At 38.5% G+C, this 26,870-nt stretch overlaps 1 protein-coding gene across 2 annotated transcripts in view; it reads left to right on the top strand.

The window, feature by feature from the left end:
- The window catches only part of LOC126412862 (palmitoyltransferase ZDHHC8), a 290,461-nt gene that overhangs the window by 110,811 nt on the left and 152,780 nt on the right, over positions 1 to 26,870 (top strand). For both annotated transcript variants that reach the window (XM_050082741.1, XM_050082732.1), the window contains exons 3-4: positions 2,107 to 2,264; positions 9,082 to 9,254. In XM_050082741.1, the coding sequence (XP_049938698.1) occupies positions 2,107 to 2,264; positions 9,082 to 9,254 (331 nt within the window). The remainder of the gene's footprint in view (positions 1 to 2,106; positions 2,265 to 9,081; positions 9,255 to 26,870) is intronic.

Here is a 26,870-nt window from a genome sequence, read left to right as displayed (position 1 = left end):
CTGTTTTCTTCTTGCCTGTACTATTTACTGCCACATTTCATTTCCATCTAAGGCTACACTCCAGATAAATATTTTCAGAGGAGACTTCTCAGCATTTGAATTTATAATCAATGTTTACTTTTCTAGCAATGCTGTTGCAAAGTCTGCATTTTTTATCATCTCTACTTGTGCCATTGTCAGTTATATTGCTGCCCAAATAGGGAAACTAGTTTACAACTATTAGTGACTCATTTAGTAATTTTCTCAGCAGTGTCTGATTTAATTTGACTACACTCCACTACCCTCCTTTTACTTTTGCTCTGCCAAGTCATGATAGATAATTATAAGTAGAACATTTTTCATCATCAGGTATGGGGTCCTGAAACGCATACTTTTCCAGAATTCGAGGAAAGAAACTTTTGCAACTGCCACTTCTGAACCCACATGGTAAACACATTTCGCCGCCAGCAGTGATAGCGCAACGGCCAAGGTAGCTGGCGGGGAATTGTAGAACCCGGTTTCGAATCTCGAAGAAACCTAGCGGGTGTTCTTGTTTTCCTTTGTATTTTTCCATATGTCAATTGAAAGGAATAGGAGGGTTAGTGACGTACGTAAATCAATAAGGAATGATAAGAATAAGGTAGGCAAATAAATTTCTCGGACCTCTTGGGATAGTAAACAACTAAAATGTTACTCCAGGTCACTTTACAATGGCTCTTCCAGTCACCGTTACGTGTCGTCATTTTTCTTCGAACAACTAGATGGATGGTACTTGTCATATAACCATTCGAAACAAATATACTCATGGCACCAAGAACATATAATGAATGCAGTCTTTCGACAGCTACACTGTTCCGAAGAGTCTGCGGAAAACAAACTTGGTTTACATTCAAAAATGTCTTTTTCGGGAATTAATTTTAATGCATACCACGCATACGGTATCATTGCCCGAAAAATCGGTGCTGAAAGTTCGTTATGAATTATACCGTGAATAGTTATTGCATCCGTGTGGTTGTGCAATTCCTGCTGGGTTTCCAAAAGCACACTGCAATTCTGATACCTGGAAATAAAGTTTTTAACCTGGCGATAGAAATAAACACCACACGGCTGGCACATGGTGTGCAGTTTGGCGGTATTACTTCTACTGTGCACGTCGGCTGACCCTTGTCATCTATAAACATTGTCTCGTGCATTGTAGTATTAATTTGTCCACTCCAGTAATCCAATATTAGACAAAACTTGTTATCAGAAACATATGGTTTTAAAAAATTCTCAAGAAATGTTCTGTAAATTGCATTCGTCAGTGTCCCGGATTTGGAGCGGGTAATGTAAACATTTTTCAACGAGTCGGTTAAATGATTGACCTCTTCTATAACCCAAGGACCAAATGTAACATTCGTTTCTTTTAAACACAGGAAAACTTTAGGCAACACTTTTCCAGAGGCTGTGATGGCACATTGCGCCATGTACAAATGTGTTAGTTTGTGACAAGAGTTTGTTTTTCTCCCTTATGCAATAACATTCGTCGAATGTTCACGCGATACTCGCATCCTGTTTGATCGGTGTTGATCATGGAGTTGTTGGACTCTTCGTGTCATATGATTCACTGTCAAAAGTAGTTTGTGAATTTTTTCTAAAATCTTGTTTGAGTGGCTGGATTGGTAGGCATTGAAAATTTTACATATTTTAGTTGCACTTAGGCCTTTTTTTTTTTTCTTTTTTTTATATAGATAATTTTCAGTATAGTAGCTAGTAAACACACAGGTTCACAGCTTGCTTGGATAGTATGTTGTCATTGTGTGCATTTAATAGAGCTCCATTCATATGTATCACAATGCAGGCATTGTCGATTTGCATCCTGCATTATAAAGAAGGAATTATAAAGAAGGAACAACCAACAAATCAAAATTGTTTATGGTAATAGGGTTATGTAATTGTAATATCACAATAGAAATTGAGTGTTCATGTCTCAGGATATTACTTTATACTTTGTTGAATTGTTATTGTTGAAGCTTCTGTTATGTTCTGTTACGATTATTTTCTTTCTGCAGGTGATTAGAAAATAATTTTTGTAAACAAGCATTTAGTCACATGTTGCTATTTGTTAATGTTGTTGTTGCTGTGTAGCTTCCCCAGAAGAGGACAGGGAGGATGACTTCAGAGCACCTCTATACAAAAATGTTGAAATAAATGGGATTACTGTTCGCATGAAGTGGTGTGTCACCTGTCAGTTTTATCGTCCACCACGGTGCTCTCACTGTAGTGTGTGCAATGTTTGCGTTGAGGTAAGTAATGCTAGTCCACAATGATGCCATAATACCAAAATTGGTTTTCAGTGATGTTAAGATACTGATTGGTCACATGCATAAAAATTATAGCTTTACCATTTGCTATGAAAGTACTATATTGGTGGGGGAGGAAATGGGGTTTGGAATAATTGATGTTTATGAAACCTATTATCCCTGTCCCTTCCTCCCCATCCTCCTCTCTTATAATCCCAGCCCCTCTGATATGTCTCAGAATGTGTTACTACTAGTCCTGCATAAAGTTCCTATAATTTTTTCTCTCTTGTTGCTTGTATCTTACCATAAATGGAAATGTGGTAAAAAGTAATGCACCAGTTGTTAGATATTTAAAAATGTGTGTGAAGTGTTTACAGATTAATCAAGTTGTACAGCTGCTGTTTACTCATAAAAAAACAAACAGATTTGTCAGATCTTCTGTAAATGCATCAAAGACTGCAAAGCTCATAACGAAATGTGATAAGGCTTGACACATGTAGTGGACTGCCAAAAACAAATGCACGGTTTTTACCTGAGCCCTCTCCTCACAAGTTCTTTAACTTCAGCTCCATGCTACAATGAATGTTTAGCCTTAATTCTTCCTAAAATGTAGTATATCTTGCTCAGGTTTTCTTAAGCTTTCATGTTTAGAGGCTGTCTCAATATTGTCATATTGCCTCCCAGTGAACAAGGTTGGAAAGCCAATGCGCCATTTGTCTGTATTTCATTGCTCGTAAAATGATTACCTTTGGATAGAGATTAGTAACCAGTCAGTATAAGAAGTGTAGATAAGTGTAGAAAATGACATAAGAGTTAAAACTAATAAATCTAATCTGTTTTAGTTGGTTCTCAAATCGTGGAAACATTCAGATGGTTAAATGTTATCCAAGAAAGTCTAGATGTTATTGATAAATATACTTGTAAGAAATGGTTATTTTTGTGTGGTCACTTGTTCTTGTAAACTGTGTAAATGTTTCTCTAGTCATTGTTTTCAATTCTGCTTAGCAGTTTCATTCCTCTTCTCATTGATGTAGGTTGATGGTGCATACGCCAAGGTCCTGATGTAAAATATTTTATTCCAGTTCAATATGATGGTTCATGTAGTCTGAATTTAAACATTGTATTGCTACCATACAGCATGCTACCGTGCAGCATAAACTCTTGATGCACTTAATATGAATTTGTTCAATAGAGCTGAAACAATTGTTTGAAAAAATGCGCAGCATAATTGACAGTATTTCAATAAAAAATTATAAAATAGTTTTCAGAATCAGATAGTTAGATAGCAGCTTAATGTAGAGAATATTTATACTGGAATTCATAGAGTGGGTGAGTGAGTGAGTGGGTGAGTGAGTGGGTGAGTGGGTGAGTGAGTGAGTGAGTGGGTGAGTGAGTGAGTGGGTGAGTGAGTGGGTGAGTGGGTGAGTGGGTGAGTGGGTGAGTGGGTGGGTGGGTGGGTGGGTGGGTGAGTGGGTGAGTGGGTGGGTGAGTGGGTGAGTGAGTGAGTGCAGTGAAAATGATAAATTTGAAATTTGCTGCTCAATACCTAGCCAAACTACTGTGCTATTGTCAGTATGCCCAGTTATTCTCAGATATGCCAAGACTCCTCCCCCAGTGTGTCAAATGGTATTAGTAATTTTGCAATCTGTATTTTTGTATGTAAAGTGCATATAAAGAATTCAATTGAATCTGTCGTGCATTGTAGTGCAGCCTTCAAAATTTTTCTTATTCATCATTGTGTTGTGCAACTTCGACCTCATATTCTTGAAGTAGTGTCTGTATACAAATGTATAACTACTGTTAATTTGAATTAATATACCAGGATACTAAGTTGTATTTTAATGAATTTTTTAGAGTGTGTTTTTCCCCATGTACAGTGGTGTGAACAAACGAGTGGGGGTGGAGGGGGAGGTTTTCTCTGTGTATGGGGATGAAATGTTTTTTGACATACAAATTTGACAATGACATAATAGCCCAGAATATTATAATAAGTGTGACATTTGTCGCAAAATTTTCACTTTATTATTTGCTTCAGTAGTACTTCACAGTTTGTAGCTGACAGTCTTCATGCTTTGTTGCTGAATTACCTTCTGTACATAAATCTCACCCCTATCGTAAGTGCAAAACTGTGACAACATGCTGTAAGAAAGAACCGCTGTTCAGAATGGTGTAAAATGTGAACAGAATGTTATTGAAGAAAGGGGACATGTTACGAAAACAAAAAAAGCAATGAAAGTTTTCCAAATAGATGGTGCTGTAAGCATCATAAAGTAAACAGGTTTGTTAAAAAATGACAGATGAATCAGAATACAATGGCTGTGGTATGAGTAGCACATTAAATCGACCACATTGTGCAATGTGCATGACTGCACAAGTTTGGCATTCGACAGTTGTGGCACTGTTAGTTAGGTAAGCCCATCCACGACAGCAAGGTTGTACCACATCAGATGGGAAAAATCAATTTTAAATCATGCTGAGGCCAAAACCTGCATAAAAAAGAAACGGTGACATTGCTTTCTAATTGTTCTGAGACTGGTGCAAGGCGTGTTCAGTATGCTAGCCATCATTTTCTGCCACAAGTTGAAATCGAGGAACAGCATGTTCCACAACATATCAGTGTATCAGGGGCATTCAGAATGTGTTGCACAATGCATGCCTTCAATTCAGCTATGTTTGTAATTGGAGCACAGCATCTTTCAGTCAGCCCCATTGTCAGAAATGACGTAAATTAAGATTAGGTAACGGGGACGACCAGACTGTAGGTAAATGATGGCCGATAATTCGAGAATTTGTCATTAGCAGCTACTGCAATGGCTGTGCAGCATGTGGACGAGCACCATCTTACAGTAAAATGATCCATTCACACATCCACGCTGTTGAAGGGTTGGAATGAAGTTTGTGCAAAAAAGACTGTTGTAGCATTTAACAGTTACAGTATGGATAACAAGATCCTCAGGACCCATCTCCTTGAAGAAATATGCCTCTATGATAAGTGATGCTGTCAAACTGCACCACACAGTTACCTTCACAGAATGAGGTGGTACCAGTTGACGTGCAAGCAGAGTTTACTTTGCCTGTATTCTGTAATTCTCTGTATGGACCTGTTCTTGGAGATGGAAATAGGCTTTGTGTGTCCACAATGTTCCATGGTCATTCATTGTTCACTTCCACATGAGCAACAAATTCTACACCAAATGTTTCTTACTGACAGGTCAGTGTCAAGCAGCTATTTAACATGGGTAATTTTATATGGATAGCATTGCAGAATGTTTCATAAAATTTAATACACTGTGCTTACAGGCATGACCAAAGTTCGGGCAATTCCCCATGCACTTCATGTTTGCTCACTACTGCTGGACCCCTCCTGCAATGCTGATGTTGGATCAGTTGTTTTCCTCCCTCTGGCACGTTACATTACGAGAGAACCTGTCTTTTCGAACTTCATAATCATTTCTCCAGACCCTTGGCAGACATCAGACAAATCCTTTTTCAATATCCGTAAGTGCCCAGAACTTCTGCAGAGTTACTGGCGCACCCTCACCGCCCTTGTAGAAGAACTTTACCAGCAGTACAATGAGACAGTCATGTTAAGTGTCTCAGACACAAACTGAGGAACAGCCATGTACCCTACATCTTGTATTTTGCATTTCTGCTACTTACAGCACTATGTTGTGGTATAATTTTCATTACTTTTTTGTTTGTTCATATAATTTTTCCCCTTCTTCGATAATATTCCGTTCAAATTTGACATCATTCTGAATAGTGGTTAGTTTTTTTAGTTTTACCCTGTCTAAATATAAGAAAACTTCATGTAGGTCTAACCATATGAGTGCATTTTTTAGACACTGGCCTCAGATACAGGAGGACAGAGGCTTATAATCTGTTTGCTATCCTGATTTAGGTTTTCTGTAGTTTCCTTGTCACTTGTGCAAATATCTTGGCAGTTCCTTGCCCAAAGCTAAGGCCAACCATCTGCCTCATCCTCTCATTAAAATTTTGTGTATTTTCGTATGGGTTTTTCTTGTATTAAGCTGTCATCATTATAAAATAATCCTTGACCAAATAAATTACTAATAAATGACATGGTCAAGAATTTATTAGGTTGTTTCTGCTTTGAAGTGAAATGAAAATGGATGAAACAATAAACATTGTGAGGAAGTGCTTTTTTTTCATGTCTATCACTCTGTCACTAGACAGCAAGAACCAGAGTACAGAATGTGTGGTAAAAATCAGTAGGTAGCTACTTCTAACAGGAAACCTCTTGTAACCAAAGTTTCCTTTTACTCTAGAGTTTATTGTAAGCCATCGATAAAAAGTGTTGCTTGCTACATTTAAAGTTTCATTAACTGAATTCTCTGTTTGTGCTTACCGGAAAATAGTAACAGTATTAAAAAGAAGAAACTTTCTGATGGTCTGCAAAATTATATTTATCATGTGAAGGTGGCCTGAGAAGCTGGAGGCCAGTTAATGACCAAATAACTAGAATTCTCCAAAACATTAGGAAGTGTTTTCCTTTTTAGTATTATTTTTAAAATTTCATTCAGTGCCACTAATCATACCAAGTGAGCTAACTGGTATCTAAATGCTGTAAAAAAAAAAAAAAAAAAAAAAAAAAAAATTACTTTCCTTTGCTTCAGTGTTTGAATTCTATTGAAGGATTTATGCCCCTATGAGACAGTAAACTTGATAAAGACCAGTTACTCTCAGTACTGGTGGTGAATATATGAAGTTAAACACTAAAACATTTATCTTCACAATGTACACTTCTGTAGTATCACTGGGTTGTGACCCTGGATTTATTTCAATTATTGCAACTTGTGGCAGAAATAGGTGTAGATAACAGAAAAACTCACTGAAAACTTACATTATCATATTAATTATTGTTAAGGCGATTTTCACTTTCCTTATGTAAGCAAAGATTGTTTAATTTTGTGTCACATGTTGTTCCCCACACCACATGACCTATGTTGTGCCTGCACTCTCAACATACCACCGTGTCATGACTGCATCTTTCCCCTCTCCCCTCCCCTCCCTCCCCCCACCCTTATACTAATGAGCTTAGATTCCATATAATGTGCTCACCATGTTTTCCGACATTCTCCACCTCATCCCTCTGGGTGTTTTACCCAGACGTTGAATTTGGACTGATGTGTCGCAAGGTCCTAAAGTTACATGTCCCATGACCTTCCAGCTTCTGTTCCTCTCAGTTCTTCAGGATTAACAAGATGCTACCATCACTTACACTAACAGTTTTGACCTTGGCTAGGATGGGGTATGCTTTTCCACCTCCCATTGGTCAGGAGCATTTGTTGCTGGGTACATGTAGTGTTTCGTGTGTGGAGCTGATAGCCTTTAAGAGATCTACATTTTACTGAACAGATTGCACTTGATCATGTTTCACTTTGTAGTAACTCAAAGAACAGCCTCCAGACTACACGTAGCACTGTTGATCAGACCTACTGCTGAATAGTGCTCTTTCTTTGGTTTCTCTGAGGGAGAATCCACTATCTTACTTCATCTCTACATTGGTCATAACAGATTAACACATAGTTTTGCTTTTGTAATGGGCCATCCCTACATTGAGCTTATGGAGCCTTATAAACAGTAGTTAGACATCCTGGTGGAATGCCTTGTCTTCGTGGCTCTTCATGCTAAGCAGGGTCTTCTGAATTATTTGCCTCTGATATTGGCTGGTGACCCACGGATTTCGAACTGGTCCTCTGTTTTCTCCTTGAAAGTGGTTTTTATTCACGGATATAATGTTTTAAATGATGGGCAAGTTGGTTGAGGTCGGGGCAGCTCCCACTGTGTGCTAAGTCTGAAGACCCTAGATGCTAGGCCAACTTCCTTGGCATGCCTTTTTCATTGTTTCAGTTGCTTCCAGATGAGATTCGCTCCTTCTTTCTGCAAATACCTATTTTCCATTTTAGTAGTAGTAGTTTTTGCTATTCCTCTCTTTGCCTATCATAAAGCAGGGTTTAAAAACATACGGCAGAGACAGAACACTCACCTGGCCCCCATTCTCTTACTGACCTGATTATGTCTCTGACATTACTTTATAAATGTCGACCTAAATGATATCTACAGCGTTTTCAGCCTCTTCATATAGACTGTAATGAATCTCCCGGCTGGAAGGCATTCCTTACTGTGTAACTATCTTCACCCTTAATCAGGTTGACGAAGTATCAGATGTGGGTGGTTTTTCTCTGGGTGCAGATGAGTCCTGGCAGATTGTTCATCTGCTCTGTCGTACATATTGGCCTGACCCATGTATTTGAGTAACACTTAAGTTCTCAGCTCTGGTATTAATATTGCTTTTGATGCCTTGATTTTTCTTGATTTGGACAAATTTTTAGTTTATGTGCCTCTAACTCAGGATGAACTACCTCTTGACAGAGAGACTGCTCCCCCCCCCCCCCCCCCCCTCTCTCCAGCTGCCCCTTCCTCCCAATTACCCTTTGCACCACCACATTTGGGCCCCACCTCTCCTCCTTCCTGCTTACTCGAATTGGAAGTAAGCTTAATATGTAGTGTAGAGGGAAGTAAGCATAATGCGTAGTGTAGTGGGAAGTATTCCCCTGATATGCTGCAGTAGGGGGGAATGCCCGCCAGGCAGTTGTGTTAAGGATTGATCATGCTGTGTAATAAACATAACCATTAAAAGTTCTCGTATTAGTACATAATGTTTACAGTAGCGTAACAAAAATTTTTCATTCCATAACATTTGATTTGTGTGTGTGTGTGTGTGTGTGTGTGTGTGTGTGTGTGTGTGTGTGGTATTTTTTGACACAGCAATAATTGAAAACTACTTACTTTTCAGACCTTTGATCATCACTGCCCATGGGTGAACAATTGCATTGGAAGAAGAAACTATCGTTTCTTCTTTATGTTTCTTATATCTCTCAGCATGCATATGACAAGTATATTTGCTTTGTGTTTAATATACGTTTTGAAAAACAAGGAGAAACTAACTGAAGTTCACACTGTTATATCGTATCCTTTTTTTAATATTTAATGTATCTGCTGGTTTCATAGTTCTGTTGCTTTGGAGAAACCATTCCTAATATGACTAAGATTTGAATTAAATTAAGATAACATTTTGTCTTATTGGTACCTTTAATTCTGAAATTTGGGATTTTCTTGGTTGCTGATTAAATAATGTTAATTTGGTTCATAGGGACTATGTCATAAACATTACATACTTCATTTCTAAATACACTGTCATTGTAAAAAGTCACAGCAACTTTTAGTGATTCCAACTTCAGTTATTGTCCTTTTCATTTTATCAGCGGTGTTGTGAATAAGTTGTACTGTTTCCTACAGAGGTTATGTAATACGCTATAGACATGGGACACAGCACACTTTTTTTTTCTGAGGTATACAACACTTTTTGAGAGATGTGCACAATCAAAACACTAAAACATCAACTTTTTAGTACTTGTTGAATTTCAGATGGTGTGAAAATATGAAAATTTTGAGTCAGTAGCTAAGTTGAAAATGGTAATTTACTAGTCTTAATGAAGGAATTAGTGCAGTTTTTGGAAAGAGTGGACAGTGCAGAAAAGTTGCTTTGGGGAAAAAAAATGAATTCATCTGTCAAACAATGGAAACTCCAGGAAGGAATATCAATAATGTAAGAAAAGATAAATCGCTATGTATCATACAGATAACATGCTAAGTTGCAGGAAGGCACAGTTACGACACTTACACGCAAGTTTTCGGCCACAGCCTTCGTCGGAAAAAGATACACACACACACACACACACACACACACACACACCATTCATTCACACAAACAAGCACACCTCATGAACACATGATCGCAGACTCCTACATTTTGGCTCAAGCTACCGGAGTCGGTGGTAATGTGTGTATTACATACGCTTCTTTGCGTGAGTGAATGTTTTGTGTTTCTGTTCTTCTGATAAAGGTTGTGGCCGAAAGGTTACATGTAAGTGTCTTCTAATTGTGTCTGTCTGCAATGTAATGTGTTATCTTTATGGTAAGGAGCAGTCTAGCTTTTCCTACATCGTTGAATTCATCTCTCTTACATTCTTTACTCTGCAAAGTGTGGGGTCTTGTGCTAATAGAGTGTATGTACTTCACCTTTGGCAATGAAAAGGGCTATAAATTGTGTTCATGAGGTGTGCTTGTTTGTGTGAATGAATGATGTGTGTGTGTCTTTTTCTGACGAAGGCTGTGGCCGAAAACTTGCGTGTAAGTGTCGCACACAGTCTTTCTATTTTTCTCCTTTTCTGCTGCTGTGTGTTTATACGAAATATTTTTCTTGCTGAGGTAACCTGTTTCTTGTAATTTTCAGAAAAACCTTTTGATGGACACTGTTTAATGCTGTGGGTTATAGCAATGGTCGTATTGTTTATATACTGTCTCCTAAAGATATTATAATATTCATTTTCTCCTAACTGTGTGAATTTTGATGATATTGCTGGTAGCTGTATGTTGAAAGAACTGTGCGTCAAAGATATGAGAAATTTCACATTTTAATGAGTTGTCTTATTGTAAGTGTTCTTTAAACTATCCAGATAGTTTTTGGAAAAAATTATTTTCTGGTTGATCTGAGGTGAAAAAGAGTTAAAGAAACACACAGATCAGTGTGACTGAGCTGGGGAAGTTGTATTGTCAGCATTTCAAAGTGGTACAAATGGCTCTGAGCACTATGGGACTTAACTTCTGAGGTCATCAGTCCCCTAGAACTTAGAACTACTTAAACCTAACTAACCTAAGGACATCAAAAACATCAATGTCCGAGGCAGGATTCGAACCTGCGACCGTAGCGGTCGTGCGGTTCTAGACTGTAGCACCTAGAACCGCTCGGCCACCCCGGCCGGCTGTCAGCATTTGTGGTGGACTTGGATTCATGTTGTTATGCTTATTAACACTATCTTGTTGTAAGATAAAATTATTTTCATTTAAATCTATACATGGAAAAACACCATATGTTATGTGACGAAGGGTACTTCAGGTACCATTGTTTCCAGTTCACACCTAGGTTTTTCTCACTCACATATGTATGCGTTACGTGCATCAATACTTTGTTGTCCATTATTCCCTCACTGAATTGCAAGTTTTGCATTCCAGCCCATCGTATTATGCAGCCATAAACAGATACTGACTTGCATCTGTACTTCAGGCTTCAAATTACCGATCACAATGTGGCTGCAGCTCCATTTGTGCTCAGTGTAATGTTATAATTACAAGGGTAAAATCAAACAGTGGAAAATACGGGATGGAATAATGACAGTATTATGAAAAGTGTAGTTGCTATTCACCGTATAGCAGAGATGCTGTGTTGCAGATAGGTGCAACAGAAGTACTGTAAAACACACAACCAAGGCCAGACTGCGAGTAGAAGTGCACAATGGGAGAAGCAAACTGGGTCGTGGTTGTAAGGAGGAGATTGGGCCAAAAAGAGGGAGGGATAGCAGGGTAGATGTGGAGGGCGGTAAAGTGCTACTTGCAGAAGCATGCAGGGGCGAGATGGGGAGAGGGTAGGGCAGTTAGGTGTATTCGGAAGGTTAGACGGAGAGCAAAGGGGGTGGGCGTGGGGTCATCAGCACACTGTGTGTGTGTGTGTGTGTGTGTGTGTGTGTGTGTGTGTGTGTGTGTGTGTGTGTGTGTGTGTGTGTGTGTGTGTGTGTGTGGGCGTGCCCCCCCCCACACACACACACAGTGTGCTGATGAACCCCACGCCCACCCCCTTTGCTCTCTGTCTAACCTCCAGGCTATATATTGCTGGAATGGGAACAGGGAAGGGCATAGGTGGGTAAAGGACAATGACTAATGTAGCTTGAGGCCAGGAGGGTTATGGGAACGTGGGATATATAGCAGATAGACTTCCTACCTGCGCAATTCAGAAAAGCTGATATTGGTGGGAAGGATCCAGATTGCAGAGGTTGTGAAGCAGACCGCCCAACATGATGTTCTTCATTTCAGTTACGGCTTCACAGCCTGTGCCATCTGCATCCTTCCCACCATGATGAGCTTTTCTGAACTGTGCCGGGAGGAACTCTACCTACATTATATCCTGATGTCAGTGGGAAGGATCCAGATGGCACTGGCTGTGAAGCAGGCTTTGAAATGAAGCAGATTGCCCAACACGACATTCTTCATTTCGGTGACTGCTTCACAGCCAGAGCCACCTGCAACCTTCCCACAGACACCAGCTTTTCCGAATTGCACTGGTGGCAACTCTCCCTACAATCTATCCTACATTCCCGTAACTCCCCTGGCCTCAACGTGTGTTAGTCATTGCCCTTTACCCCACCTATCCCCTTCCCTTCTCCGTTCAGTACTACACAGCCCTCTAATCCACCAACGCGCACACAGTCTTTCTATTTTTCTCCTTTTCTGCTGCTGTCCGTTCCCGACTGCACCTAGCTGCCCTACTCTCTCCCACCTCGTCCCTGTATGCTTCCACAAACAGGACTTAACTGTCCCCCACCCAACCCTGTTACCCCTCCATGCCTATCTGCGACTCAGCATCTCTGCTGTATGGTGAGTAGCAACTGTCCTTGGTCAAATAAAAGTGTAATAAGCATGTACTTTAAATATAGAAATAATATAGTGCTTTCTATTTGGAACTCAGGAAACTTATGTTGTTATAACAATTAATTTGTTTGATCTTGCAGACCATAAAGGAAAATCTGTTCGATTCCTCTTTGCACTTTTTAAAATTTTGTTTGTTATGAATAGACGTTTAGAACAAAGGCAGATTAGAGGCGAAATCAATGGAAGAGCAAATACAACTTCAGTCAGTTAAAAGCAACAAAATGCTCGTTTCTGATTACTGACTTTAGTTCTGTGTTATTCCTTTGTGTAAATAAACTGAAGTTCCCATAGTAATGTAGAACAAACTTTAACCTATCAGCTGTGAATTCTCCTGTTTCAAGCTGTGTATTGATATGTGCAAATGCTGTGCGTGGATTACTGTGCTGATAACTGCATTTGAAATATCTATACTCTGTATGTGACTGTGACAGCTGCATCAAGTTGGTAAAAAGCTCAACCTGATGGCTGCTGTCTAGTAGTTGCTACACAGAACATTTATTTAAATTCTCAAACAGGGCAGTGAAACTCAGTTAAACACTTCGTGAGATTCTCAAGACTTGAGATTTTTGTAGAGACTTTTCAGCAAGACAAATCCCCATCCCTAGCAAATAAATTATGTGTATTCTGTTCTATATTTTCCATTCATTTGCTTTCATTTGTCAAGAAGTCACTATGGCTAGCATTAAAAAGGAACACATTTCAGAATAATTATTACTCTGCAGCAGAGTTCCCAGCTTGGTGCATAGTTTTAATTTGCCAGAAAGTTTGAAATAGGCGCATACTATTCTACAGAGTGAAAATTCATCCTGGAAACAATACCATGATCTGGGGTTAAGCTAGGTCTCTTTCAGTATACTTTCTTCCAGGAGTGCTAGTCCCACAACGTATGCAGGATACCTTCTTTGAGATTTGAAAGGTAGGGGTTGCTGAACTGGCAGAAGTAAAGCTGAGATCGTGGGTTGTGAGTCATGCTTGGACATTTAAGTTGTTACAATACTTACCTGCAAAATGCACAGGTCGCAGGTTCAAGTCCCATTTCGGCACACTGTTTTTAATCTGCCAGGAACTATCAAATCAGTGCATACTCTGCTGTAGTGTGAAAATTATTGTTGAATGTTGTCCTGTATCACCCTCTTGCAATTGTTTTTTAGAATTATGATACATTTTTCATACCTTTGTAAAGACTTTTTCTGAGAATAAAATTCTCTTGGAGGAACAAAAATTGGTTTTGCAGACATCAGTCTTGTGAAAGTCTGCTTGCTCTATTTATCCACGAGAACAAGAACATAGAATGGTGCCCACAATAATTCTTTGTTCCTTGAGTTCTGAGTAGCAATTGACACAGTTGTGTACCTCAAGTGAATAGTGAACAAAATACAAGGTTATAGAATATATAATGTGTGTTGACTTTGAAGGATAACTCAGCATGTTATTCTTAACCTGCTGATGTACTTATTCCTGTCTCAAAACTTTCAAAACCTTATCTGTTTTCTTTCTTGTAGTTTTACACGTTTTCGAAAATGTATTGCTTTGGCAACTCATTCCCATGTTTAGCTTGAAAATATAAGGAGATATTGTAGGTTGAAGTGGGTAAAAGGTATCCCAGGATAACTGTGGCTCATTGCTAATCTTCGTTACAACAAATATGAAAATTTTCTATTTGAACATACAAATTAAAAGGTAGATAACATATACGTATAAAAATAACACTAGATTGGTGTTATAAATATGTTTTTGTGTTAGATTCTGAAGCATGGTGTGGTGCACAAGGGGTCCTGTCACCTGGGGCAGTGGTATTGTGTTTCTCTCTGAATATGTTTCCCACGTGGATCCTGTTTCTTGTAGCAAACTGTGCATTCTTGTGTCAGATTGCTCTTCTTCTCTGCCAGTTTAATGACTTCTGGGAACTGTCTTTGTGTCAACCGAAGAGGGTGGGGCATTCATCTTGGTCAGCTTGACGTAGGAGAAATGACACTCCCTTTGTATTTATCAATTATTTTTTCTGATAGGTTCAACCTAAGTTCCTCTCATTGTGTCTTTGTAGTCAGTCACAAGCTTTGGCTTTTTTAGTCTCACCATATCCATAGTGTGGACAGTTGAAAGAAATACCATGTCGTCTTGTATTTCTAATGCAGTGCTAGAACTTTTCCTCATCTTTCAACTGCAATTTTGTTCCTGTGCTATTTTTTATTTCAAAGGGATTGTGGCATCTCTTTTAGGGTCCTTTTTTACTGTTACATAACTATTGGTGGACTTCAAAATTAGGAGATCTGTTTACTGTGGGCAAGTTTAAAAGCTGTCAGTAGACTGTAACCTTCCTTCAGGAGTGGTATTAAAAGTGTCAAAACAACTTGTGATGACATTGGAAAAATCAATAAAGTCTGCATCCAGCTTTGTCTCTTTCTCCCCCCCCCCCCCCCCCCCCCCTATAAATAATCAGGGACCACATGTATCCGCTAGAAGATTCACAAAGCATGTAGAATTTTATCCCAAATCTCACCCTTTTCATTGGGATGTACTGTACCCAACCCAGTTGTCCGTTGTACAAAAATAGACTTTCGTCTACCATAATGTCTCATTCAGGAACATCGGAAGTTTGAATTTTTTTCAAAGTGCTGTTAAAGTGACCAGATTTGTTCAGTTTAGGATTTGGGTAATTTATAGCACCATACACTTTATCAGAAAAATGAAGGTACTATTTGAGTTGGCAAAACCTCTTGTAAGTTATTACATCATAGAAAAACGGAGTTGATATTCTTGCCTGCTACATCCAAAACATATGCAATTCAGGTTTCTGAACAACACTTTGCAAAATGGTTAGAGCAAGGAAAATTTGAAGATCTGACACAGTAGCTACAAAACATTACATCAGAGTGTTGAAACACATTGGCTGATATGTTTAGCTATTTCCACATGTATCATTTCAGTCAAGTCTCTGTCAAAAAAGTTTACAAATATTTGGAGTTCACTATCAGCAAAAGGAATCGCACTGTGGGGATTATCAGCAAACAGAAATCTTGGTGGAGTGCAATCAGTATTTTGATCCATAACATGCCGCTCTCTCACCTGAGACCAATTTATATCAGTGTCTTCCTCACTTGATGAAAGTTCAAGAAAGACATCACCAGATTGCGAAGCAGGGATATCTTCCTACTGCTCTTCCTCGCTGAAATAATCACTATTCATTTTAGAAGACTACAGGCAGACATAATACTGCAACAGCCACAGCAAAATGCTACAAAACAACTTGATAATGTTGCAACAACTTCACAAGCACAAGCCAGTAGCAGTAAACTGTAACAACACGTGAAACCGCAAAAAATGCCAACTAGTGACAGCAAGAGGAGCTACAAAGATCATAATCTGGATGCTGGTGCTAACTAGTGGCAGTGGCAGTTTATAATCGGGATGTTCGTGCAGAGATGCATAAAATTTGGAGGCCAGAGTTTTCTCTGGGTAATTATTTAGGAGGTCAAGATGCAGAATATTCGGATGTAAATACAACTTCATGCATATCTTGAGGGAGAATTGCAAAGCCATTACTGATCACAATGTATGTAAATGACCTTGTGGATGACATCAAAAGTTCAGTGTAGCTGTTTATCGATGAAGTTGAAGGTATCACTGATGTGGAGTGACATGTGCAGAGGGTGATGCTTGATTTATGGGCTGGAAGTTGGCTGTCTACAGAAATAAAATTAATGTATCACACATAAACAACTGGAAAGATCCATTATTATTACATTACACTCTCAGTGGTCAGTCAGTGCAAAGTGGTAATAATAGTAAAACATTCAGGAGTGTGTGTGTGTGTGTGTGTGTGTGTGTGTGTGTGTGTGTGGAGTGCTATAAAGTAAGACTGTTAAAGTAATAGTAGGCAAAGCAGAGTTTGAGATAAATTGTGTGTTGTGAAGGGTTTACTGTTGACGTTCTAGAACACATTTAACTAAGAAGTATCCAGCAACATACTATTTTCTCTCATATATATACTGTGGAATGATCATGAGTGGCAGGTAAGAGAAATAAAGAGATAGTGGCTACCCTCCCTGTTTACCTTTCCCCTGTTGCTTCATAACCTGGGTTATGAGTAACTGAATCAACTTTCCCTTCTTTCCCTTTTTTTCCTCTCTCCTCCCTGACGAAGGAACAAAGTTCCGAAAGCTAGGATAAAAATTTTCTGTTCTGTTTTGTGTATCTATCGGCTGTACTGAGCTGAGGTAAGTACTGGCCAGCCCCTCTATCACTTTGTTAGTATTTGTTTCACATCTCTCTCTCTTTGTTAGTATTTGTTTCACATCTCTATCTCTTTGTTAGTATTTGTTTCACATCTTTATATAAGATTTTCCATTAATCATTTAGATAAGAGAAATAGAACGTCATACTGAGGCTTAGTGTCTGTCATTCTTCCAGTGTGCCATTAGCAAATGGAATAGGAAAATAGGGTGGGTGGTGGTGGTATTAGTATCAGTAGTAGTAGTAGTAGTAGTAGTAGTAGTAGTTCTTTCTTTTCTCAGACGTTATGTCTGGTGAAAAATGGAAAGTGACGCGGACCTTGATCGAGCGTGACTTCCTTTTAACTGTACGGTATATGTTATATTGCATTTAGGAACTTTCGGGTAATTGAACATGTATCAATAATTACGGATTTCTGTAGTTGTATATATAAGTTTGGATGTAGCTGTATTGCATTGATGTACTGGTGGATATTGTGTGGTATGACTCCTGTAGTTGATAGTATAATTGGTATAATGTCAACTTTATCCTGATGCCACGTCCTTGACTTCCTCAGCCAGTTGGATGTATTTTTCAATTTTTTCTCCTGTTTTCTTTTGTATATTTGTTGTATTGGGGATGGATATTTCGATTAGTTGTGTTAATTTCTTCTTTTTATTGGTGAGTATGATGTCAGGTCTGTTATGTGTTGTTGTTTTATCTGTTATAATGGTTCTGTTCCAGTATAATTTGTATTCATCGTTCTCCAGTACATTTTGTGGTGCATACTTGTATGTGGGAACGTGTTGTTTTGTAAGTTTATGTTGCAAGGCAAGCTGTTGATGTATTATTTCTGCTACATTGTCATGTCTTCTGGGGTATTCTGTATTTGCTAGTATTGTACATCCGCTTGTGATGTGGTCTACTGTTTCTATTTGTTGTTTGCAAAGTCTGCATTTATCTGTTGTGGTATTTGTTGTTGTTGTTGTGGTGGTCTTCAGTCCTGAGACTGGTTTGATGCAGCTCTCCATGCTACTCTATCCTGTGCAAGCTTCATCATCTCCCAGTACCTACTGCAACCTACATCCTTCTGAATCTGCTTAGTGTATTCATCTCTTGGTCTCCCTCTATGATTTTTACCCTCCACGCTGCCCTCTAATACTAAATTGGTGATCCCTTGATGCCTCAGAACATGTCCTACCAACCGAACCCTTCTTCTGGTCAAGTTGTGCCACAAACTTCTCTTCTCCCCAATTCTATTCAATACTTCCTCATTAGTTACGTGATCTACCCATCTAATCTTCAGCATTCTTCTGTAGCACCACATTTCGAAAGCTTCTGTTTTCTTCTTGTCCAAACTATTTATCGTCCACGTTTCACTTCCATACATGGCTACACTCCATACAAATACTTTCAGAAACGACTTCCTGGCACTTAAATCTATATTTGATGTTAACAAATTTCTCTTCTTCAGAAACGCTTTCCTTGCCATTGCCAGTCTACATTTTATATCCTCTCTACTTCGACCATCATCAGTTATTTTGCTCCCCAAATAGCAAAACTCATTTACTCCTTTAAGTGTCTCATTTCCTAATCTAATTCCCTCAGCGTCACCCGACTTAATTCGACTACATTCCATTATCCTCGTTTTGATTTTGTTGATGTTCATCTTATATCCTCCTTTCAAGACACTGTCAATTCCATTCAACCGCTCTTCCATGTCCTTTGCTGTCTCTGACAGAATTACAATGTCATTGGCGAACCTCAAAGTTTTTATTTCTTCTCCATGGATTTTAATACCTACTCTGAATTTTTCTTTTGTTTCCTTTACTGCTTGCTCAATATACAGATTGAACAACATCGGGGAGGGGCTACAACCCTGTCTTACTCCCTTCCCAACCACTGCTTCCCTTTCATGTCCCTCGAATCTTATAACTGCCATCTGGTTTCTGTACAAATTGTAAATAGCCTTTCGTTCCCTGTATTTTACCCCTGCCACCTTTAGAATTTGAAAGAGAGTATTCCAGTCAACATTGTCAAAAGCTTTCTCTAAGTCTACAAATGCTAGAAACGTAGGTTTGCCTTTCCTTAATATTTCTTCTAAGATAAGTCGTAAGGTCAGTATTGCCTCACGTGTTCCAGTGTTTCTACGGAATCCAAACTGATCTTCCCTGAGGTCGGCTTCTACTAGTTTTTCCATTCGTCTGTAAAGAATTCGTGTTAGTATTTTGCAGCTGTGGCTTATTAAACTGATTGTTCGGTAATTTTCACATTTTTCAACACCTGCTTTCTTTGGGATTGGAATTATTATATTCTTCTTGAAGTCTGAGGGTATTTCGCCTGTTTCATGCATCTTGCTCACCAGATGGTAGAGTTTTGTCAGGACTGGCTCTCCCAAGGCCGTCAGTAGTTCCAATGGAATGTTGTCTACTCCGGGGGCCTTGTTTCGACTCAGGTCTTTCGGTGCTCTGTCAAACTCTTCATGCAGTATCGCATCTCCCATTTCATCTTCATCTACATCCTTTTACATTTCCATAATATTGTCCTCAAGTACATCGCCCTTTTATAGACCCTCTGTATACTCCTTCCACCTTTCTGCTTTCCCTTCTTTGCTTAGAACTGGGTTTCCATCTGAGCTCTTGATGTTCATACAAGTGGTTCTCTTATCTCCAAAGGTCTCTTTAATTTTCCTGTAGGCAGTATCTATCTTACCCCTAGTGAGATAAGCCTCTACATCCTTACCTTTGTCCTCGAGCCATCCCTGCTTAGCCGTTTTGCACTTCGTGTTGATCTCATTTTTGAGACGTTTGTATTCCTTTTTGCCTGCTTCATTTACTGCATTTTTATATTTTCTCCTTTCATCAATTAAATTCAATATTTCTTCTGTTACCCAAGGATTTCTACTAGCCCTCGTCTGTTTACCTACTTGATCCTCTGCTGCCTTCACTACTGCATCTCTCAAAGCTACCCATTCTTCTTGTGGTATTGGGATCTTTAATAATATGCTTGCTGTAATATCTGGTGTTTATTGTTTGGTCCTGTATTGCAATCATGAATGCTTCAGTCTCACTGTATATATTGCCTTTTCTTAGCCATGTGTTGGATGCGTCTTGATCGATGTGTGGCTGTGGTAAATGATACGGGTGCTTGCCATGTAGTGTTTTCTTTTTCCAATTTACTTTCTTCGTATCTGTTGATGTTACGTGATCTAAAGGGTTGTAAAGCTGGTTATGAAATTGCAGTGGTGTAGCCGATGTATTTATATGAGTGACTGCTTTGTGTATTTTGCTAGTTTCTGCTCGTTCTATAAAGAATTTTCTTAAATTGTCTACCTGTCCATAATGTAGGTTTTTTATGTCGATGAATCCCCTTCCTCCTTCCTTTCTGCTTAATGTGAATCTTTATGTTGCTGAATGTATGTGATGTATTCTATATTTGTGGCACTGTGAACGTGTAAGTGTATTGAGTGCTTCTAGGTCTGTGTTACTCCATTTCACTACTCCAAATGAGTAGGTCAATATTGGTATAGCATAAGTATTTATAGCTTTTGTCTTGTTTCTTGCTGTCAATTCTGTTTTCAGTATTTTTGTTAGCCTTTGTCTATATTTTTCTTTTAGTTCTTCCTTAATATTTGTATTATCTATTCCTATTTTTTTGTCTGTATCCTAGATATTTATAGGCATCTGTTTTTTCCATCGCTTCTATGCAGTCACTGTGGTTATTCAATATGTAATCTTCTTTTTTAGTGTGTTTTCCCTTGACTTTGCTATTTTTCTTGCATTTGTCTGTTCCAAAAGCCATATTTATATCATTGCTGAATACTTCTGTTATCTTTAGTAATTGGTTGAGTTGTTGATTGGTTGCTGCCAGTAGTTTTAGATCATCCATGTATAGCAAATGTGTGAATTTGTGTGGGTATGTTCCAGTAATACTGTATCCATAATTTGTATTATTTAGAATGTTGGATAGTGGGTTCAGAACAAGGCAGAACCAGAAAGGACTTAATGAGTGTCCTTGATATATTCCACGCATAATCTGTATTGGCTGTGATGTGATATTATTTGAATTTGTTTGGATATTAAGTGTGGTTTTCCAATTTTTCATTACTATGTTTAGGATCTACTTTATATATTTCCAATATTTGTAGTAACCATGAGTGGGGTACACTATCAAAAGCTTTTTGGTAATCAATGTATGCGTAGTGTAGCGACCTTTGTTTAGTTTTAGCTTGATGTGTCACCTCTGCATCTATTATCAGTTGCTCTTTACATCCTCGTGCTCCTTTGCAACAGCCTTTTTGTTCTTCATTTATATTATTATTATTAGTATTAGTATTAGTAGTAGTAGTAGTAGTAGTACCACCACCACCACCACCACCACCACCACCTGAAGTACCCTTTCCACACACTGTAACATGTCTGGTGGTGGTTTTGTGTGTGTGTGTGTGTGTGTGTGTGTGTGTGTGTGTGTGTGTGTGTGGGGGGGGGGGGGGGGGGTTAATAATGAAATAAAATGTTTAATTCACTTATTAGCACATATTTATATTCTGTTTTATGAAGTTGACAAATACTTCAGTGAAGTAAAATTATATTGATCAAACAGTTCCCCTGTGCAATACTTGTAGCCAAACTGTAAAGTTTAATCCATTGAAAGAAAAACCATTTGCACTATCTTGCCATAATATTTGACTCTGTGGTTTTTGTGTAGTAATGTATGATTCCTTGTGGAGGATGTGTGGGCTATTGGAATTTTCATCTACTGCATTTCTGTCATAGTGTTTGAAGATCTCTGGTGACTTTTTTTTTTTTTTTTTTTTTATTTTATGAAGAAATAGGTCAGTTTATAACACTTAATCATTCTTAGGACATGAATGTGGATAATTTGGTTTGCTGACCAAACATTATTGATGGTTGCAGTGACAAGTTAATGATATGATTTTGTGTTGATAGGTGTGAAGAATGGAGTGAAGTTTAAAACTTGGACAACAATTTAAAATACGCGCAGTGGGATCAGTTTACTGTATTTTCTGCTGTAAACTGTTTGGTTTCTTAGGTAATTTTCAGGCCCAGACGGCAGTCTTAAGGTACTATTAAGAGTTTCTAATGGCCCCTAATAGTGCTAATACATTTTTAGCAGATAATCTCACAGCCATTAGTACATTCATTGGTTTACCAGTAATTTGCTAACTGGCAGGGCACTTCTACATGATGTGCTTCCAGTATTTATGGAATTTTATGCAGTGTGTGTCCATTTTATCAGTAACACTCGCTTTTATGCTCCCTGTGTTTTACTTTCTCTTTGCTTAGCCCTTTTTATCAGCTATTGTTGACTGCAATTTTCTTCTACTACACCACACATGGCAGAACACTGGTAAGATAGGGGCTCACATTTGAGAGGGCAAGGATTCAGTTTTCCAGTGCAGGTTTTCTGTGACTTCCCTAATTTATGTAAGGCAAATGCTGAGATTGTTCCTTAAAAAAAAAAAAAAAAAAGCAGCCAATTGCCTCTTCATTCTTCCCTATTTAAATCTTTTTGATCCATGTCAAACCACCTTCCGTTGTTGCTACTCAGATGCCCTTGTAATTAACAGGACATTGAATGTAAACTTCCTTCCTACATTCTGTCCAACTTCGCTTGCTGCCTCTGTGTGATACATTTTGCTGTGTCCCTTTTCCCTCCTCCCTGTTACATGCTTACAACTGCTTTGATTGCTCATTTGGCCAATAGCACAAAGCAGGAGTTAATTATTTAAAAAATTGTAGTAACTTAATTTTAATGAGCAAATTTTTTATGGTGAATTGTGGGATCATAAGATACTATATTTGAAATGTAATTTCTATTGAGAGTATTATGTATACAATCTTGTGTCCCTCATGTCCTTGGTGTTTTCTGCTGTGTGCATATATTACTTTTCTGCTGTTAGGAACGTTGAACAATTAGTTATCTGATATATTTTAGTGGAACTTGGTATTCTTTAATAGTTCATTTTCAAGTAAAACTATAAATTGAAGGAATGTTTTTAGGTAATGTCTGTATCAATATGGCCGGCCCCAGTGGCCGAAAGGTTCTAGACACTTTGGTCTGGAACCGCGCGACTGCAGCGGTCACAGGTTCGAATCCTGCCTCGGGCATGGATGTGTGTGATGTCCTTAGATTAGTTAGGTTTAAGTAGTTCTAAGTTCTAGGGGACTGATGACCTCAGATGTTAAGTCCCATAGTGCTCAGAGCCATTTTTTGTATCAATATGGAATCTAGTAAAAAGTGCAGTGCTGTAAGAGTACAGCATTGAGTTGTCAGTGTGAATGCCACAGTTATTTCCATAAATACCTAATGACACCATGATTTGTGATGAATGCAGGAAAGATGTACTCAAATTGAAAAAATAGAGCCAATCAATGATGAAAATGTTGAAGAGGAAGAGTCTTCTGGATCGGAGGTAATCATCCTGGACAAAGACCCAGACTACCATACAACTTCAGTGGTTGTTCAAATGCTTAATACATCAATAAAATATTCTCAGGTTTCTCAAGCCATGGCAAGTGGTTAACTGCCCACGAGCTTTCTGCAGAGATCTCTGCCATTGTTATGTGGTTGACTGTGGGTGGAGTGCCACTACTGTGCTTATATAGCCATGCCGCCATCACTGATGTCACTGGTGGTTAGTCCCATGCCATATGTGGCAGTTTTTGGAGACACGACCACTGCGCCTGGTTCAACTCCCCAGTTGCAGTATCCCAGGCCATACTCAGCTGCAGTCCACTGTCTTTATTGAGGATGTTGTCTGATAGTTTGATCTCTATTTCTTCATGTATTATGTTATCCCAGAAGCCTTTGGTCTGTTTAAAAATAGAAGTGTCATCAAATGCAATTTGGTGTCCATTTTTCAGTGCATACTCTGCTACAGCTGATTTTTCGGGATAGCGCAGGTGAAAACACTTTTCATGTTGTGTGTGACACTGTTCAGTAGTGCAGACAGTCTGACCGACATAAAACTGCCGCCACCCATACAGTATTTCATGTATTCATATATTCAGGTGTTCTGAGGCCTACATCGTCTTTCACAGGCTTCATTAGTTGCTAGATCTTTGGTGGGGGCTAGAAGACTTGCCATGAGAGCAATGCATTTGTACTTAATGCATCACCTAAAGGACTAGCTGAGTCCCCAACTGGTAAGAAAAGAAAAATCTAAACACTATGCCAAATCAATTGTGAATAAAATCTTTGTCAGTGAAATGTAAAATTTTGTTACTACTGAAACTTCATTAGGTGATGATTCTGACATTGACAACAACTTAACTATTGTTTTTTAGTTGTACAAGTAGGCCAAATGTTTTTACAAGTTCACCTGAAAAGTGAAATAAACAGGAAGACAAAGAGCAAATTTAATGCTTCTAATTACATTGTGTGGCAACCCAAAGAAAATTTTGAAAGAAAAAGAATATATGGTAGGTCCAAACCAAAGCCAGAGAAACGTTTACCAATAGAAACTGTGCATTCATTTTATGAAAATGATGTTAGCTAGGCAATGGCAGGTATTAAAGACTGTGTGACTGTTATGGAACAAATTGGAAGTAAAACAAAAACATCAGAAAGACTTGCATTGTGTAACCTTAAAGCAGTTTACAAACACTTTAAACACAAGATTTCTAACATATAAACAGTTTTTTCTAAATTTACTGAGTTGAGACCAAAACATTGTTTATTAGCAGGACAGAGCAGCACACACTCTGTTTGTGTAGGCACAACTCACCAAAACATAAAATTTTTGATAGAAAATGCCAAACTAAATACAGTAACAAATGGCAGCATAAACAATTACAAACGACACATTGCAAAAATGCTTTGCAAACTATCATCAGTTGACTGCAACATGGGAAATTGTGAATTTTGCTAGGCGCTCAGTCCGGAACCGCGCGACTGCTATGGTCACAGGTTCGAATCCTGCCTCGGGCATGGATGTGTGTGGTGTCCTTAGGTTAGTTAGGTTTAAGTAGTTATAAGTTCTAGGGGACTGATGACCACAGATGTTAAGTCCCATAGTGCTCAGAGCCATTTTTTTTTGTGAATTTTGTCAAGGAGAAACTGTAATATGTAAAATTATACAAGACATGTAAGATTTCAGTTCTGCTAGTGGGTGTCAGTTGACAGCTGCAATCTGGAAATCGTACAGATAACTTCTGAATAATGTATATAGATTTATTCTTTAGTAAGATGTTCTCTTTGATTCGGCTTGACTTCTTTGCCAAACAACGAAGAGCATTCTATAACTCTACAAAAGAAAATCTTAATGAATCAGAATTAGTCGTCACATGTGAATTTTCAGAAAATTATAGTGTAATTCTACAGGATCAAGCTCAGAGTTATCACTGGACAAGCAAACAGATCACTGGACATCCTTTAGTTATTTATTACAAACACGAAGACAAAATAGAGCATCTGAGTTTCGCATTGTTTCAGATTGCTTAGAGCACAATACAGTTATCCGCAGCTCGTTGTCTAGGGGCTAGCATTGCTGCCTTTGGATCATAGGGTTCTGTGTTTGATTCTGGGCTGGGTTGGGGATTTTCTCTGCCTGGAGACTGGGTGTTTGTGTTGTCCTCATCATTTCATCATCATCATTAGTGGCTGTGGCTGGGTAGGACTGCGTAAAAATTGGGACTTTGTACGGGCACTGAGGACTGTGCAGTTCAGTGCACCACAAAATAATAATAGTAATAATAATAATAGTAATAATAATAATAATAATAATAATAATAATAATAATAATAATAATAATAAATCCCGTGGAGGCCCGGGAAAAGAATAGGCCTCCGGTATGTTCTGCCAGTCGTAAAAGGCGACGAAAAGAACAAACCACTAATAGGGCTAACCCCCCTTTTAGTGTGATTAGTTGGTTCAGGACAGAACTAATGAAGCCTCGGACAAGCGCCGTCATGGTCGGGGACGACGCTTGAACCCTATGCCCGCCCACAATGGTAACGACACTGCTAGCCAACTGGAAAATGATTTAAATCCAAATAGAGGTGTTTTGCAGGATATGCTTCCTGCAACCACCCTAGAAGGAAAACAAAGACAGAGGATGAGATGGTCAGATGAAGTTAATCGACACCTCATGTTCTGTTATTACCAAGCAACAAACCTAGGAACCAACACAACTGGATACAGATCACAAGTATACACAACATTTATTACCAGATACCCAGAATTAAAATTTTTAACAGAACAACGACTAGCTGATCAGATCCGTGTAATAATAAAAAATAACAGGATACCCCAGTCAGAATTAGATAACATCAAACAACAAGTACAACAAATACTGGAACAAAATAATGTGCAATCAGAAGAAGAAGAAAATACAGTAATGGACTCAAACATCCCAGAGAAAACAAACAAAGAACAAAACGCGTCAATTACACAATCAGAGGAAAATGAAATCTTAAGACAGCCACCAGAACAAGCACAAATAGAACACGAAGTGACACACATATTAGATATAGAAGAGAAATTTCAGCTGACATATATAGAATACAAAGACAAAAATACAGACATCAGACCATTCTTGCATAGACCGCCAAATAACCCACAAGTCGAAACAACAATAAAAACTATCAACACAATCATAACACAACAAAATAAATGAAAATACAACTATGGAAGAGTTACAACTACTGGTTTATATAGGAGCACTCACTACACTAAATATACACACTAGGCAGAGATCACAACAAACCAACACACAGAAGAAACCCACAAAACCAGCATGGCAACACAGGCTACAGATCAGAATAGAAAAACTGAGAAAAGACATCGGACAGCTAACACAATTTA

Source organism: Schistocerca serialis, chromosome 1 (assembly GCF_023864345.2).
Source record: "Schistocerca serialis cubense isolate TAMUIC-IGC-003099 chromosome 1, iqSchSeri2.2, whole genome shotgun sequence".
In the NCBI taxonomy this organism is placed as follows: domain Eukaryota; kingdom Metazoa; phylum Arthropoda; class Insecta; order Orthoptera; family Acrididae; genus Schistocerca; species Schistocerca serialis.
The sequence above is the reverse complement of the archived record's forward strand: the minus strand, read 5'-3'. Positions and strand labels throughout refer to the sequence as shown.